General features: G+C 37.6%; 1 protein-coding gene across 2 annotated transcripts in view; it reads right to left on the bottom strand.

Annotated features, from left to right (window-relative positions):
* Positions 1-16,875, bottom strand: part of YTHDC2 (YTH N6-methyladenosine RNA binding protein C2) — a 64,244-nt gene extending 47,369 nt beyond the window's left edge. The window contains exons 1-7 of one of the 2 annotated variants that reach the window (XM_070412473.1): positions 16,659-16,875; positions 15,377-15,467; positions 11,139-11,335; positions 8,683-8,882; positions 5,118-5,284; positions 3,386-3,488; positions 2,377-2,533 (exon numbers count right to left, since the gene is read on the bottom strand). In XM_070412473.1, coding sequence (XP_070268574.1) covers positions 2,377-2,533; positions 3,386-3,488; positions 5,118-5,284; positions 8,683-8,882; positions 11,139-11,335; positions 15,377-15,467; positions 16,659-16,875 — 1,132 coding nt within the window. The remainder of the gene's footprint in view (positions 1-2,376; positions 2,534-3,385; positions 3,489-5,117; positions 5,285-8,682; positions 8,883-11,138; positions 11,336-15,376; positions 15,468-16,658) is intronic. The other variant, XM_070412474.1, reaches the window with a different exon arrangement.
* Between the last annotated feature and the right edge of the window lie 571 nt (positions 16,876-17,446).

The following is a 17,446-nucleotide window of genomic DNA, read 5'->3' as shown; positions in this document are numbered from 1 at the left end:
TCAGAAAAGACCGTTCTGATTGCACCATGGAGAATGGATTTTAAAAAGAGCAGAGTGGATGGAACAGAGCAGGTAGAAGTTATTCCAATAGTTCAGGTAAAAGAGAACAACTTGAATGAGGTTGGTGATAGTAAAAATGGAAAGAGACTTGAGAGACAGAAAGTAAAACCCACAGAACTCATCATTTGATTGGATATGGAGGAATGATAAGGAAAAGTCAATCATAGCTCTTAGATTTCTGGCTTACAAAACTGGATAGATGATGAGGTTGTTCCTTGATGTAACAAGGAAAACTGAAAAAGGAACGGGTTAGTTAGCTGGTGGAAGTTGGGGTTTAGTTTTAGACATGTCAATTGTGAGGTGCCAAAATTAGCTTTCAATTAGCAGATGGATATATTTCATGTGCCTTATCATCCAAGAATATTATGAAAAGAAAAATATACAGATTTGTGACTTAGGTGACAAGGTCAATGGTATGATTAATCAAAACAGGCAACATAAGAAAAGATTTTTGTAAAACTATTAAGTATTCAGTTCGGGTCATATTAGAAGTAAACTGTTTATAAGATATCTAAGACCAAAGCTCTAGAGAACAGTCTGAATTGGGGAAAAGAGTCTGAATTGGAAATAAAGATTCAAGAGTCATCGGTCTAAAAAAGAAAGTAGCCCTAGCCTTTTTGGCTCGGTAGATAGAGCATCGGCCTGCACACTGAAGAGTCCCAGGTTCGATTCCGACCAAAGGCACGAGCCCAGATTGCAGGCTCAATCCCCAGTGGGGGGTGTGCAGGAGGCAGCCGATCAATGATTTTCTCTCATCATTAATGTTTCTCTCTCTCTCCCTTTCCCTTCCTCTCTAAAGTCAATAAAAAAATTTTTTAAAAAACTCATTAAAATAAATAAGTAAAAATAAAAAAGTAGAAGGGCATTGAGAACTTTTAGAGACACTAACTGTGCATCTCCAGTACCTCATAGAGTGTAGCATAGAGCAGAAAAGAAGAGGAAAAACAAAGAAAAGAAAGGAAGTGAAGGTGTATAAGGAAAAGAAAACAGATCAAGGGAATAACCATAATACCAACATTTAAGTACTATTGTAAAAGAATAAACCCACAAAGGAGACCACAAAAGAAAGTGCAAACTATAATGTAATTGAGTTTCAGAAGGCAGTTTTGTCAAATAAATTATGGGATCGGAGCATTTCACACACACACACACACACACACACACAAAAGGGGGCCAACCATGAAAAATACTAAAGAAAATGTAATTAAGATTTTTGTGTAAAATATGAACCATAGGCCTGGCAATTAAATTAGTGTCAAAACAATACTGGTAAGAATATACAAATAAACAGCCCTATACACTACAGAAATTTAAATAATTTCAGGCTTTTGAGAAAGTAAAATTGAAAAATCTGTTAAAATTAAAAATATATTCTTTTACTCAACGAGTTCATTTTCAGGAACCTATCCTTAGAAATAAGAGCACCAGTACATAAGGATATACATATAAGAATGCTCATTACAACACTGTTTATTGTGGGGGGAAGGAGGATCTAAAACCAATCTGAATATCAAAAAATAAAGAAATAGTTAAATAAATCATTGTACATTCATATTATAAAATATTAAAACAGCTGCTTAAAATAATGAACTACATCCAGGACCGCTGATCTGAAGGCTGTTCACAATGTACTGTCATATGAATAAAGCAAACTGCAAAATAATGTATGTGCTCATTTTTGTAAAACCAATTTCTGTAAACATGATATATATGTGTAGATTTGCATATATGAGATAGACAAGGTGAAAAAGGATATACACTAAGCTTTAACATCAATTAATCTCGGTAAAGTAGAACATGGAATAAGAGGACAGGAGCAACTGTGAACTTCTTCCTATATATGTTTGCACTTTATCATTGAGTTAAACACATACAACTTTTTCTAATTTTGAGGATAAATTTAATAATTTTTTAACTGGTGGCAAAACCAGTTTTGATTAAAGGACAAGGACAAAAGTTAAGTGACAGCATGTTCAGAAGTACCTGAGAAGTAAACAAGGGAATGTAGTCTATTCTTTCAAGGAGTCTGGCAATAAAGGGGAAGCTATAGGACAGAATTTAAAGGGGAATACAGGGCCAAAATAAAGAATATTTCCTTTTAATACTAGAGAATTGGCCTCACAACACAACAGCAAAGAGTTGTAGATGGAAAAGGATAAATAATAGAGCAATGACTAATTAAGCATATCTCAAAGGAAACAGAAATGGATACTCTCTACTTCAGAACATTTCCCAATTCTGATTACAATAAATATAATCATGCCAAAAAGCATTCTTTTGTACAAATGCTAAAAGAAATCTTATAATTTAACTTACTATATATCACTGGACAACTTCCAAAATATCTTATAAAGAGATTTACATCCAAGGCAGCACTAGAAAGAATTAGTTTCAAAGTTGGATGCTTTTGCAACAAATCTCTTAACTTTGTAAGTAAAAAATCACTAAATCGATCTCTTTCATGTACTTCATCCTGCAGTAAATAAAAATAAAACCATGGAATAGTTAAAAATTATAGATGACTAAGTATTTACAATATGGAACTGCTAGGTTTTACACTAATTCAAATTGACTGTGGACAAGGCCAACCAGTATTAGTGAAAATTTTGTATTATGGACAATTCAGAAATAGACTTTAATAACCTAATATAGGTTGTTGTTTTTCACAGAATATAAAACCACACAAACTAAAATAAACTCTGAATTAGTACAGTCTAATTTAATGTTCTTTTAATATAATATACAAAATTTGTTAGCATCAGAACTCAGGTGCATCCTTTGGTTTGAATACACAGAACCATTAAGTTTACAAAAGCTGCTTATTACAAGTTTATAAAATTCAATCTACTTCTTTTTATACAAACAGGATAAAAGCTTATAACTCTCTAATAGGGTGATAATTCATCTACTTTCTTCATTAGCAGCTAGTTAATTTAGCAGCTTCACCATGAAGTTAAATGACTGTAAAGTATGCCCTAAGGCTGGTAAATATATATTAAAGGAGGAATCAGATGACTAAGCATTCAGAGAAAAGAAAACATTCACCATTCTAGAGAGCTCTATGTAAATGCATGCAAGTATAGTTTTCATACATAAAAAAGCACTTTTTAAAAAACTATCTACTTATTTTATTTTCTTATAAAATCTGATAATAGCTTAAATATAAAATATATATTTCTAATAATTGTACAAAATAAAAAGTAACTTGATTATAATAGCCTGTTCAAACAAAAACAAATTGGTTCTCACTTATAGCCTATTCTAAAAATGTAATTATGTATTTAAATTTTATGGAAATTTATGGTAAATTCAGCAATATTCTTACCACAATAACATGTGTCACAGCTGACAATGTACTATCTCCTGCCATCAAAGTTCGAAGCAATACCCCATTAGTGCAAAATGTCAGAAGTGTCTTAGGAGAAACCCTTTTTAAAAAATCAAAATAACATGCACAATTACAAGCATTATATGTAATTAAACCATGATCACATTAAATGCTAGTCTCATATGTACTTCAACAAATGTTACTTTAAGTAACTAATAGCCCGACTGGTGTGGCTCAGTGGTTGAGTGTTGACCTATGAACCAAGAGGTCACAGTTTGATTCCCAGTCAAGCACATGCCCAGGTTGCAGGCTTGATCCCCAGGAAGGGGCATGCAGGAGGCAGCTGATCAATGATTCTCTCTCATCAGTGATGTTTCTATATCTCTCTCCCTCTAACTTCTTCTCTAAAATCAATAAAAATATTCTTTAAGTAATATAATACTGTATATATGCTTTATTAGCAAAGTTATGTGTAATATTTATTTTATGCCTGACAATCTCACAAAATTTTTATTACTAACAGCCTTTTATTAATTAAATGATTATTTTGTTAAAAAGCCATAAGCAGCTCTAACTGGTTTGGCTCAGTGGAGAGAGCGTCGGCCTGCGGACTCAAGGGTCCCAGGTTCAATTCCGGTCAAGGGCATGTACCTTGGTTGCGGGCACATCCCCAGTAGGGAGGGTGCAGGAGGCAGATGATCGATGTTTCTCTCTCATCGATGTTTCTAACTCTCTATCCCTCTCCCTTCCTCTCTGTAAAAAAAATCAATAAAATATATTTTTAAAAAAAAAGCCATAAGCAGATTTTTTAAAAGACCTTAAATATAGGATGTCCCCAAAAAATGTATACACACTTTAACAGCTGATAGCTACTTAATTTTCACTCTTTTTTAGGTGATATGTGATAATAAGCCAGACTAAGTTTTGAGCAAAGAAAATTTATCCTAAAGTGCCACTAGACTTTTTTTAATGGAGATTCATAAAGGTAAAGTTTATGGTACAAAACCGGCAACAATTGACGAAATGAGGGCACACAAACACCAAACAATATGATTCTTGATGTTTGCAATTCCATTGCTTCACGTTATCAGTAAAGCCTGGTCATCAGTTTGAAAATAGGCATTGACAAAAAAATTTATTCATTTCTGTAAATTCTTTAAAATTTTGAAAATAAACTGTATAAACATTGACTTTCTAATCATTCAAAGTGTGCATAAATTTTTTGGAGACACCCTGTACTTTTTGCTTGGGGACAAAAGTATATCATAAAAGGGATCAGCTTTTTAAACCACCATATCCAAACTATTAGAGCACAGAAATAGTACTATTGATGAAGAAAGTACTACTAATACTAACAATATTAAATTCAGTCTCTAACATTTACTGAGTACTTACTATAAATTTCACATCAACGTACTCTAAATGCCTTTATTAGCCCTATTTTACAGATGAGAAAACTGAGACTCAAAGAGGTGAAATAACTTGTACTTGATCATAAAACTATGATATTCCAATTTGTATCTATGGCCCAAACCCTTTCTCAACTATTTATTTATTAAAATCCCGCTAAGTTTAGACATAACCTCAATGATCTGTCATAGAATCATTACTACTTGGAATAAATAATCATCTAACTTTTCAACTAACACATTCTCCATATTCAGTGAAACATAGACATTTATCTTTTCTAAGAATGATAAGAGATAGGCTAGTGAAGAATTATCTTTACCTGCTTTCTAATCGTATCTGATACCCAATTGTTTGACCAATCCTTTCTCTTCTCTCTGCAGCAACTCTTTCAGCCACAGCAATAGCTGCTAATCGTCTTGGTTGAGTACAAAATATTCGGCAAGGGATACCATTTTTAAAGCAATCATCTAATAGGAACTGAGGAATCTGAAATACAAGTTTTAAAGTGTTATAAAATGACATAATTATATACCCAGAAAATCCAGTGAAACACTATTAAAACTAAAAAAATTCTGTAACATGTCCAAATATAAAATAATCACAAAATCAACAACTTTCATGTAATTGCTAATAATCGGCTAGAATGTGATTTAAAAAGATCTTGTTCAAGATCAACTTGAAACATCTTGCAGTGCTAGGAAGTAAGGAAGTGGTAAAAAAGTGATGTGGAGTCATGCCAAAAGGACACAGGAACCAAGTGGAAGGAGTACTTAATGGCCAAATCTGGGAGAGTTGAGTAAAAAAATTTAAACTAATTAATTATAAACTATATATAAAATAAATATTCATGAATCTACATGATAAAAATAATCAAATATATAAAAAAAGAAATAGTTAACGCTTATACAAAGATTATTAAAACACTAATGAAAAGCATAAAAGATCTGAATATATAAATAAATGACATATTCCTGAATGGGAATAATTACAAAAATGTCAATTCTCTCAAATTATGCTATAAAGTCAATGAAACGACAATCAAAATTCCACTGGGGTTTTTAATAGTGAAAAGCATAAAAAAATAGCCTAATACCAGGATTGTAAATACTTTTCTATAATTAAATTCAACCAGGTCAGAAATATTCAAAAGTAAAAGTAAGTCTTCCTACCCCTTCCACTACCACTAGTCCTCTCCAAAAAAATAACTACTGTTAAGTTTCTTATGAACTCTTTCAGGGAAAAAAATGTTTACACAATTTAGCATATTTGTGTATATAAGCTGGTTTTTATTCATACAAAGTGATTACTTACACAATTTTGTAATTTGTAGATTTCACTTAACATATCAGATTACCTAATCCACTTTGATAACTGTATATCCTATCCTATGTATGTGCTATAATTTAACAAATATAACTACACTTAAATAATTTCTAGGTTTTTGGACTTGTTATTATTGATGTTGTTCCTTGCTATTACCAGTGCTGCACTGAATATCTATCTTCACATGCTTTTATAGTCAGAGAATATAAATTAAATTTGAACAGAAAAACTATAAATTTCCCTCCAAAACAATTTATACTATCAACTAGAGGCCCGGTGCACAAAATTTGTGCACTCGGTGGGGGGGGGGGGGGGGGTGCGTCCCTCAGCCCGGCCTGCGCCCATTTGCAGTCCAGGACCCCTTGGGGGATGTCCACCTGTTGACTTAGGCCCACTTCCCGGGGGATCAGGCTTAAGCTTGCAGTCAGACATCCTTCTGGCAGCCAGGGAGCCCTCGGGGGATATCCGACTAAAGGCTTAGGCTCCCAAGGGATCGGGCCTAAACTGTTAGTTAGACATTCTTAGTGCTGCCATGGAGGTGGGAGAGGGTCCTGTCACCACCTCTGCACTGGCCAGCCATGAGCTGAGTGGCTAAGTGGCACTACTCCTTGGTCTGACCTAAACCCTAGAGATTAGTACTTCATTTTACAACTTTTTCTCGGTTTATAGGCAGCAGCAAACTCAGACCATACAGTCGGGTGTGCAAGAAATGTTGCTTTCTTTATTGTTTAGTAACCAAACCTAACTTCAACTTCAGCCCCCATTCTGCCAAGTGAAAAAACAAAAACAAAATATTATTTAACTTAGGTTCCCCACCCCCTTCTCTGGAGTTGTACTTCCATGTTAGACAGTTTATATCTCAGGCAGAGGTGCCAAAGAACCGAGCAGGGTCAAGAACATGTGGACATGTTCCGCTACCCTTTTAGTAATACCCAGTGGGGTCCGGGGTTGCCGCCTGGCCTGCGCCAGGGCCCTCCCGCCCTCCGATGCCATGGCGATCCTGGGCGCACCATCGATTGGCTCAGGCCAGCCAGCAACCCCAGCCCCTGGGGTCAGGTTTGCTGCCCGGCTTTCCAATGGCGATTGGCGGCCTTTGCCCACCCCCTAGTTCTTGCCTGCCGCCTGGGTTGCCAATCACCATTCTTCAGTCCTTCCCCTTTGCCTCCCATCATTCGGCGTATGCAAATTAGCCGCCATCTTTTTTGGCGGTTAACCGCCATCTTAGTTGGCAGTTGATTTGCATAAGGATATGCTGATTAGCCAATGGGAAGGGTAGCGGTCGTACGCTAATTACCATGTTTCTCTTTTATTAGTGTAGATAAAGCAGAAGATGCTATTTTCCCAACGCCTATGCAAATTTTGGATATTGATCATTTTTAAATTTCTGCCAATCTGATAATTGAAAAATAAAATTGTCCTGATTTCATTTCTTTAACTATGAGTGAGAGCATCTTTTCATACATATCTTAGCCTCTGGGATTTTTTTAAACTTGACTATTTTACCCAGAAGCATGCATATACACAGCTAAGAAATATTTTAAAAGAAAATATAATGAAGAGGAATGTTGTTTTACATACTATAAAGCTACAAAAAGCAAAAGGTGAGATCCTAGTGCAAAAATACAACTAAATACACATAACAAAAATTCTAGAAATTGGTTCACAGACTATAGAAACTTAGTATTTGATCAAAAGTGTTATCTTAAATAAGGGAAAAAAAGATCATTACAAATTATATTGGAACAACTAGATATTAACATGAGGGAAAAAGCAAGTTTTCTACCTGATATGATAAAATAAATTCCAGATGGATTTTAAAACTATAAATAAAAAAATATTAAGAAAAATAATTATAGGAAAATGTTTTTTTCATTCTGGAATGACATAAGATAATATATTAGTTTCAGGTGTACAACACAGTGATTTGACATTTATATATCTTACAAAGTGATCACCACAAGAAGTCCAGTAACCATCTATCACCACACAGTTACTGCAATTTACTTGACTGTATTCCCTATGCTTAATCTTGGAGTAGGAAATGCCTTTCTTAGCATGGCAAAAGACCTTAAAAAATATTGATAGATTTGACTGTAAGCCCTAACCGGTTTGGCTCAGTGGATAGAGCGTCAGCCTGTGGACGGAAGGGTCCCAGGTTCGATTCCAGTCAAGGGCATGTACCTTGGTTGCGGGCACATCTCCAGTGGGAGGTGTGCAGGAGGCAGCTGATCGATGTTTCTCTCTCATTGATGTTTCTAACTCTCTATTCCTCTCCCTGCCTCTCTGTAAAAAACCAATAAAATATATATTTTTTAAAAAATAACAGTAACTAATAACAACAACAACAAAAAATAATCTGTTAATTTAATTATAAGCAAATCTTAGTTAAAAGCATTTTAAAATTAACAGGGTGTTAATTTTCACATATGATACAGACTGGAAATTTTGTCTGTTAAACCTGAGGTCTGTTAAATAAAGGTCTGAAAAATCAAGGGTTTACTGTATAAAACTGTCATATGGGATAAAACATTTTTTCTGCTATAAACAACAAGGAAACAAACCTGTGTAGTCTTTCCAGACCCAGTTTCTCCTACAATCAAAACTACTTTATTTTCTTTAATTATTTTAACAATTTCTTCTTGTTTCTCAAACACTGGCAAAGACTGCCTGAAAGAATCAAATTCGGATTCTCCTCTTTTCACTGGAATCTGAGGTATGCCATTGTTGAGTCGCCCACTTGTCTTGCTCATTTCCCGGTTTTCTTTGAAAATGAATAAAAAAATAAATTTATAATCAACATTAAAAAATGTGTTAAAAACAAAATAAGTAATTTCTAATGTAATTTCATTCAAGTGTTTCTTCTCTACTCAGTCCATATAAAGTTTGCAAGCAAGGCCTCAACTGTTGTACTCCTATACTTACTATTCTTAGAGAATACGTTACAAATTTCAGTATTATTTAGAAAACAAATTTCTCAAAAGTATTTCAGATGCATAATGTTTACAAATAAACAAAAATCAATCATTCAATAGCCATTAATAATAAAGCATGATTTGATATCTTAAAATTATTTTCAGGCTTGTTTCTATCAATAACATAGAAAATTAGGAAATATTATAGTAAGAAACAATGTGAATTATATTTACCAAGTCCAATGTGAAAACACATCATGAAAAAAACACCCTATATGTTTAAGTTAAACATGTAAGATTATGTGACCAAATAGAATAATATGTATAAACTAGAGGCCCGGTGCACGAGATTTGTGCACTGGAGGGGGGGGGGGGGGTCATCCCCCTCAGCCTGCCTGCACCCCCTCACAGTCCGGGACCCATCGGGGGATGTCTGTCTGCCATCTTAGGCCCAACCCCTGGGGATTGGGCCTAAGCTGGCAGTCAGACATCCCTCTAGCAATCTGGGGCTCTCGCAGTCTGGGGCCTTCACTCCTTACCGCCTGCCTGCAGCGGAGGCAAGAGAGGCTCCCACCACCACCGCTACACTCGCCAGCCATGAGCCGGGCTCGCTGCTCCTTAGCACTGCCTTGGAAACGGGAGAGGCTTCCACCCCGCCACTGTGCTTTCCAGCCGTGACCCCAGCTTCTGGCTGAGCGGTGCTCCCCCTGTGGGAGTGAACTGACCACCAGGGGGCAGCTTCTGCGTTGAGCGTCTGCCCCCTCGTGGTCAGTGCACATCATAGCGATGGTTGTTCTGCTGTTCGGTTGATTTGCATATTAGAGTTTTATTATCTATATAATAAAAGCATAATATGCTAATTAGGCTGGATGTCCTTCCAGACGACCTTCCAGACAAAGCCGGGGCTGCAAGGGAAGCCCAGGTCCCAGGTGCCTGCGGCAGCCGGAGGGACGCCTGGGTCCCAGGGGAAGCCGGTGCCAGCAGCCAGGGGAAGGAAGCCTACTCTTGCACGAATTTCGTGCATCAGGCCTCTAGTATAGAATATAAGGCTCTAAAGCTTATCAAATTTCCTAATTGAGTATTTTGGCCAACTTCAACACCTAAACAGACAGGAATAAAATAGAGCCATGATGTATTTATATTCTTCACACAATTAAAAATATTTTGCATGTGTGTATTTAAACTTAAATTCCTTGATATCTAGTACCATGTGTTTTCTGGATTCTGCAAACCTACTCCAATAGATTGAAAATTATGCGCATTCTGTCACTTCAGGTAATAATTTTCTCACTAGGGAAGTTATTTTTTTAAACAGTGAAAATGCCACTTAATTTTATAACCTAAATATATTATCTACCTTTCAACAAATTAATTTTCTGAACATTCTGTCCTGTCTCTTACCAGAAGCTAAAACTCAATTCCAAATCTCACTCATTAGCATGTCACAGCAGTGTAATATAGGAAAGGCTAGACCAGGGGTGGGCAAACTTTTTGACTCGAGGGCCACAATGGGTTCTTAAACTGGACTGGAGGGCCGGAACAAAAGCATGGATGGAGTGTTTGTGTGAACTAATATAAATTCAAAGTAAACATCATTACATAAAAGAGTACGGTCTTTTTTTTTTTTAGTGTTATTCATTTCAAACGGGCCGAATCTGGCACGCGGGCCGTAGTTTGCCCACGGCTGGTCTAGACCATGTAGTCAAATCCCAGCTCTGCAGTTTATTGGCTGGTTGAATGGCCTTGAACAAACTATTTAACTTCTCTGAACACATTTATTCACCTATGAGACAGGGGAAATTCCTACCTTGCAAGAGTTGCTATGAGGCCCTGTATAGAGAGTTTAGTATACTGCCTAGCACAGAGTAAATGTTCAATAAATGGTAGCTATTACTATGACACTTAAAAAGAAAACTTGTTTAACTTCATGACATGCCTTAACACTGCATTTCATTCCAAAATTTTTATAAGTTTTAATAATTTCAATAAGCTATTCACACTGGGAAATCTTACTTCATCTTAGTTTTTAAAAATAAATTTAAAATGGAAAAAGAACAGTCATCAAATAATAGGATAAACACAGAAGCTCCCCAGAAAATACATACCAGCTTCAACTGCAAACACATTTCCTCTTTCTGTTTTAGGCAGAAGTTCAGTACGTTCTTTATTGGTGACGGGAAATCTTTGAATTAGGCTCCTAACAGCATGTTTTGTATTATGAGTCAAATTACAGGTCATCATTGCATGAGCTGTTTCTGATCCATCTTTCTTCTTCACAGTTAGGTATCTATTTGCTCCCTTTCTGAATATTAAATAAAAATCATTTATTTACTATATATAGTCAATTTGTTCACATATGATGTATGCCTACTTAGAAAAGACATGTCAAGCAAAACACTGAAAAAAATCAAACTGATTTGGGAAAAGATGCTGAAAATCTCAAAAACTCAATTAAAGAGGGCTATGCTGCTAAAGTGACCACAAGACCACTTTCAACTAAAATTTCAAAATGCTGCAAATCCAATTTTAAATCAGTAAAAATGGCTTACTTACCTACAAGTGTTAAAGTTTGTCCTAGCGGACTTCATGGTGTATGACAACAATTAATTCATGCATGCTGGGAAGAAGGGGGGGGGGGGCAATCTGAACAACAGAATCTAAAAGTGATAATAAAAAAGTTATGGTTCACTGTGCAGACTAACATATCCCACTGAATGTCTCCACAGTATGCTGGTAATGTCTCACTCTCATGAAGACCTGTTCAGAGAGCCAAGTTTAGTGGTTGGGCCCCCCCAAAAAGCATAAATCAACATTATTGATAAGAATTTTCAAATGCATACTGGGGGAAAAAAAATTTTCAAAGCTTCTGATACTAGCCTTCATATATAAGGCAATGCTACAAGATGTGGGAAAAAATGCTAGATAACTGAAATTCAAATGAACTTTTAAAAGTAATAAAATGCAAGCCCCATATGCAATTTTTAAGTATAAAAATAAATGTATGGAAATTACAGATAAAAACATCCTAACTTTAAAGGGTAAAAATAGCCTGGACAACGTGGTTCAGTGGATGAGAATCTATCAGGTAATGGTTCAATTCCTGGGCAGGATACATGCCTGGGTTGTGGGCCCAATCCCCAGTGGGGGGCCTGCAGAAGGCAGCCAATCAGTGATTCTCTTTCATCATTGATATTTCTATCTCTCTCTACCTTTCCCTTCCTCTCTGAAATCAATAAAAATATACTTAAAAATAAATAAATAAAATAAAAGGTAAAAGTAACCAATACACGCTATGATGAAGTATTGGCATTTCAATGCCTTCTTTCTTTAAAAAAAAAAAAAAAAAATATTATTACTAATCGAATTTATGCAATTTTAAGAATCAGTTCATCAATTATATAACATTTATATAGCATGTTACTGACTATTTAAGATATTCAAATACAACCATCTGCATCACTATTCCCCACTTTCCAAATCTGTAAACAGTTTAAAAGATCAGCTAAAGAACCAAAATCTAAAATGACTGCTTAAAAAGCTCACAGCCACCAAGAAACTAATGTCTCTAAAAAAATAATACATAAGCATTCAATGCCCAGTAAATGCTTAATTTCATATCTCCTTAATTTATACTTTTGTTAGGCAGATAGATGAAAAGATCTTCCAATTTTTTAAAAGAAGAGAGATTTTTAAAAAAGTGATCAGAAAAAAATTATAAATTTTCACACAGTAAACCTAGAATCTATTTTTTTAAACCTTAGAAGAAACTCAAAATAAACTATCACAGAATCTTAACTAAAACAAAGAAATTTACACCTTCATATTTTACATTTTAAAAAATAAGCCTTAAAAAATATAGACCTTTAAAGTTTAAAGACATGACCAAAGCTAGAGAATAAGGCAGTGAGAGACCGGGAGTAAAATCAAGGTTTCCTGACCTTTCTTCTACACCAGGTTCTCTCTCAAGTAATAATAATACCAGGGATAATAATACCAGGCACAACATTTAAAAAGCAGAAAAATGAACTTCCTAAATTAATAAAGTTAATGCTAGGAGGTTAAAAAAAAAATCTTTACTCAAGGTTGAACAGAAAAGCCCATGAAACGTAAGTCAGGCACAAATTCTCAAATAAATGAAAATAAAAGAGTTAAGTACATTCAAAGTGATTTAGTTCTTTATATGTGTGAAAAGGAAAGACATTTGAAGAGCACAAGGACCACTAGATAAACATTGTACTACATTTGTTAAAAGATAAAAAGGGAAGCAAAAGTGCTAGGGAATTTCATAAGAGGTATTGTGGAACATTGGATATTGCTATTAGGGCCTGGATTAGTAGGCAGGGTTGTCTTGCTTCCCTTAGCATCTGTTTTCCTTTTTTCCTCTCTGTCTTTGAAATTCCCTTAGCATGTTTTCCTTTCCTGTCTCTTCAGTGTTTCTTATCCCTTTTTGTCCTGATAACTTCTTTCTTGCTCTCCCCTTTCCCAGATGTTTTCTCCATTTCTAGGTCATCCCTTAAATCAGTGGTTCTCAACCTTCCTAATGCTGCGACCCTTTAATACAGTTCTTCATGTTGTGGTGACCCCCAATTTCATTGTTACAAATTGAACATAATTAAAACATAGTGATTAATCACAAAAACAATATATAATTATATATGTGTTTTCTGATGGTCTTAGGCATCCTGTGAAAGGGTCGTTCAACCCCTAAAGGGTCGCGACCCACAGGTTGAGAACCACTGCCTTAAATGATCACACTACTGAACAGAAGTAGAGGCAATCTATTCAAATGGACTGATTTTCTAAGAGCAATTTGTAATTGTCATTTCTAAGTTAATTGTTCAGAATTCAGTTCCCATTTAACCACAGAAATGGTATAACTGCAGAACTGTGCATTTATAACATGTTTTCTAATGCAGGCTCACCAGCTCTTATCTGCAAATCTTAAACCCAAACAGTTCTGAAAGATTTTTGTAAGTGCAGCAACTTCAACTGGCAGCAAAGCCTGATTAAATTGACATGAGGTTATTTCCAGTCTTTATTTATTTTAGTATGAATAATCATACATTTTTCAGTAGAAATATTAATGTGATTGAAGGTGACGCCTACACCTTATTAGGGGTATTATATAACATATTAAAATTATTCCCTAACACCTTTCTAAAATCAGAAAAACCTGAATCTCAAAACATACTGATCCAGGTGTTTTTAGACAACGGATTATGCCCCTACATTCCATTTTTATTTCCAAGTGCAGTATTTTACCTATCCAGAGGACTCTAATATGGGGGTGCTTAGGATCCTAGCCATGGTTCCAGCATTGGCCTCAGTGATGTTCAAAATGCACGTTCACCTAAGCTAAATCCCGTCAGTAATCTGTCACTGTTGTGGACATTCATATGCAAGACATACCTACATCAGCTAATTTCACCTTAGAATCTTCCTACTATTTATTTATTAATATATTTACTTAATAAAGTATTGTTTAACCTAAAAGTGAGTAAGCTGAAATTTTATGCCCACCTCCCATGGTTCCCACCCAGGGGCAATTTTGCTCTCCAGGAAACATTTTAGCAATGTCTAGAGGCGTTTTTTGGTTGTTACAACTGGGGAGGAAGTTGTCTGGTATGTATAGGTGTAAGGCTTAAACATTCCACATCGCAAAAAAAAAAAAAAAAAAAAACCCTCCAAAATCAAGAATTACCCAGTCCAAAATGCCAATTGCTCCAATATTGAGAAGCTCTGCTATACGGCAATCGCACCACTCTTAGTCTCAAAATGAAATAGTTCCACAGAATTTCAAAGCTCTTCAATTTGGATAGCTCAAATGACCTTTCCCCACTATGGTTCAGTGACTCTCAAAAAATATGTAGTTTCCTCCTGTTCCATTTTACTTAATCAGTTCTAATCATCAGATTCTTGATTTAGTAAGAAAAAAAGTCAATGTGTTCTAAGGCTTACCATTACAGTACTGTAACATTAAAAGAGAAATTCTGTAAATAATTATACTTATTACCTTTAGTCCATCCATTCTTTAAAAAAAAAAAAAAAGATTTAGTTTCAATGAAATAAGAAAATATTTCTCTCAAGTAATCAACTTCAAATTTAAACTATTTTTTCTTACATCTTAAAGTTTACTCTTTTTTTTGCCCCTAGGGAAAACAAAAAAAGGGGGGGATTGAAGGAAAAGGAAAGAGCTTATGTTTGGTACAGACATGAATCAGTTTATCTACATACAATATAATTAAGAATGTGAATCTAGAATGGTACTATTTAAATGTAGTCAGAATAAATGTTCTTTTCTTGGTAAATAATTTTCTTTAAATAAGAAAAGCTATCAGCTTACCCTTTACTTTTAGAGACCAAACCAAGAGACTGACTCAATCGATGAATAAAGGCTCGTTCTGTACTGGTCAAAGAAGAAGGAAATTCCATTTCTACAAGGGAAAAGACACACAAAGTACCATTTGGGGACAAGTAATTTTCTTTCAAGATGCTTCAATATTGCTTACATAGATATAAAATATGAAAAGATCATATATGCATATAATCAAATTATATTTTATGTGAAAAGTAGATATTCAATAGCTACTGAATGTCTACCACAGTTATAGTAATGAAAATTAAATCCAAGTGTGTAAAGAATTCTAATGGTTCACCAAAGATTCTACTTATGTATGGCTAGAAGCTTGCATTGGTAAGATGACCCATGAAGACATTTTACGACTTTAACTTCGTCCTCACTTGCTTAACTAACAAAATGTTCATTTCCTGCCATGGTTAATGATGCTCAAGCATTATGAATGCTCGGCATCAAACACCTTGAAGGCATGTTTTCTTTTGCCTTCGAAACTGTACAGACTTCCTATTTCACCAGCTCACAACAGATCTGCTCTTTATTGCTGAGGCTGCACCTCTGCTGACAGTAAGGTCAGAACCACTCTGTGCAGGTCATCCCCGCTGGGAACTGTAAGCCTCCAGAGCGAGGGGCCCGCTATGGAGGCCAGCACACCCGGGGGAGCCTCCATACCCTGGACGTATCGCCAGAGGCCGGCGGCTGGGTCTGCGCCGTGTGGCGCCAGGCAAGCAGCTCTCCAACCCGAACAGGTGCGCAAGCCGTTTCCCACGCCAAAACAGGTTTCTTTTTTTTTTCTTTCAAGTGTTTAGCGTGATGCTTCTAGGATTTAACCAAGGCACTACATATTGCCAGTGCCTTTATTTGTGTGCTTTCTGATTTCCTTCTGCTCTTCTTGTGTGGCTTAAACGTACCACAGCTTCCTTAAAAAAATAAAAAATGTAGGGGCTTATCAGGAGTTCAACACCGTGGCTCAGCCGCCCGCAGCGGCGAACAGCCGGTCCCTGGGGGGGGGGAAGAAACGCCCCCGGCCGCAGGGCACCCGGACGTTTCACCTGAGGCTACAGTAGCGCCCGCACGCCGCCCTCAGCAGGATGCCCGGCGGCCCTTCCCAGCCCCGGAGGCTCCCCGCTGGGCCCGGTCTGCCCTCCCGGCACCCAGGCAGCCCCTTCGCACCGGGGGCCAGGGGGCCAGAGGGCCAGGGGGCCAGGGGGCCAGGGGGCCAGGGGGCGGGGGGTGGGGCCGCCGGCGGGGTCCCGGTCGGGAGCCTCACCTTTCTGGTCCCCATATCGGAAGCGCTCCAGAGCGATATTAACTGCGATTTTCACCTCCTCGTCTATGCGAACGTCCTTCAGCCCCTTGGCCCGGGCGCCGCCCCCAGGGCCGCACTGAGCCGGGCCGCCCCCGCCGCCGCCGCCGCCGCCGCCGCCACCGCCACCACCGCCGCCAGGAGCCGGCGGCCGTGGGGAGACGCTGCTCGGCCTGGACATGGCCCTGAGGTCACCCCGCCGGGAAGCGGCCAGGCTGGCGGGCTGACGGTCACCGATAAGGACAGCGGGCCTCTGCCGTTCCGGACCGCTCCACAGGCGGCCTGCGCGGTGCCAAAGTCACCAGGAAGCCCAGTCAGTCACCACAACAGCCGAGGAGGCGCGGGCGCCACTGAAACCCGGGCGTGGCCTAGAGAGCGAGCGTGATGACGTCACCAGGGCCGCGGCGCCCGTGACCTCAGCGCGCCCGCCGCCCCGCCCTCTGGCCGCCGCACGTCACTCACTCAAACGCCCCGACCCAGCTGGTCTCCTGTCTCCATCCACCCCTCGAACCAAGGCGCTCTTACTCAGACCTTTATCCAGCCACTCGTTTCTGTGTTGAATCCTCCCTTCCTTCGTTTATTCAATTAACACGGGTAGGCTCCTACTGTGTGCCCTGCAAACACTATGCTACGTCCTACACTGGGGAACCAAACATACACGTTTCCTGCCATCTGGCAGTTTACATTCTGTGGGGGTGGAGTTGTCAGATGTAGCAAATAAAAATACAGGGTGCCCAGTTGTTGTTTTATTT

Source organism: Myotis yumanensis, unplaced genomic scaffold (assembly GCF_028538775.1).
Source record: "Myotis yumanensis isolate MYYU_CA2020_CCGP unplaced genomic scaffold, mMyoYum1.0.hap1 SCAF_4, whole genome shotgun sequence".
In the NCBI taxonomy this organism is placed as follows: Eukaryota; Metazoa; Chordata; class Mammalia; order Chiroptera; family Vespertilionidae; genus Myotis; species Myotis yumanensis.
This window is presented reverse-complemented; position numbering and strand designations above follow the sequence as displayed.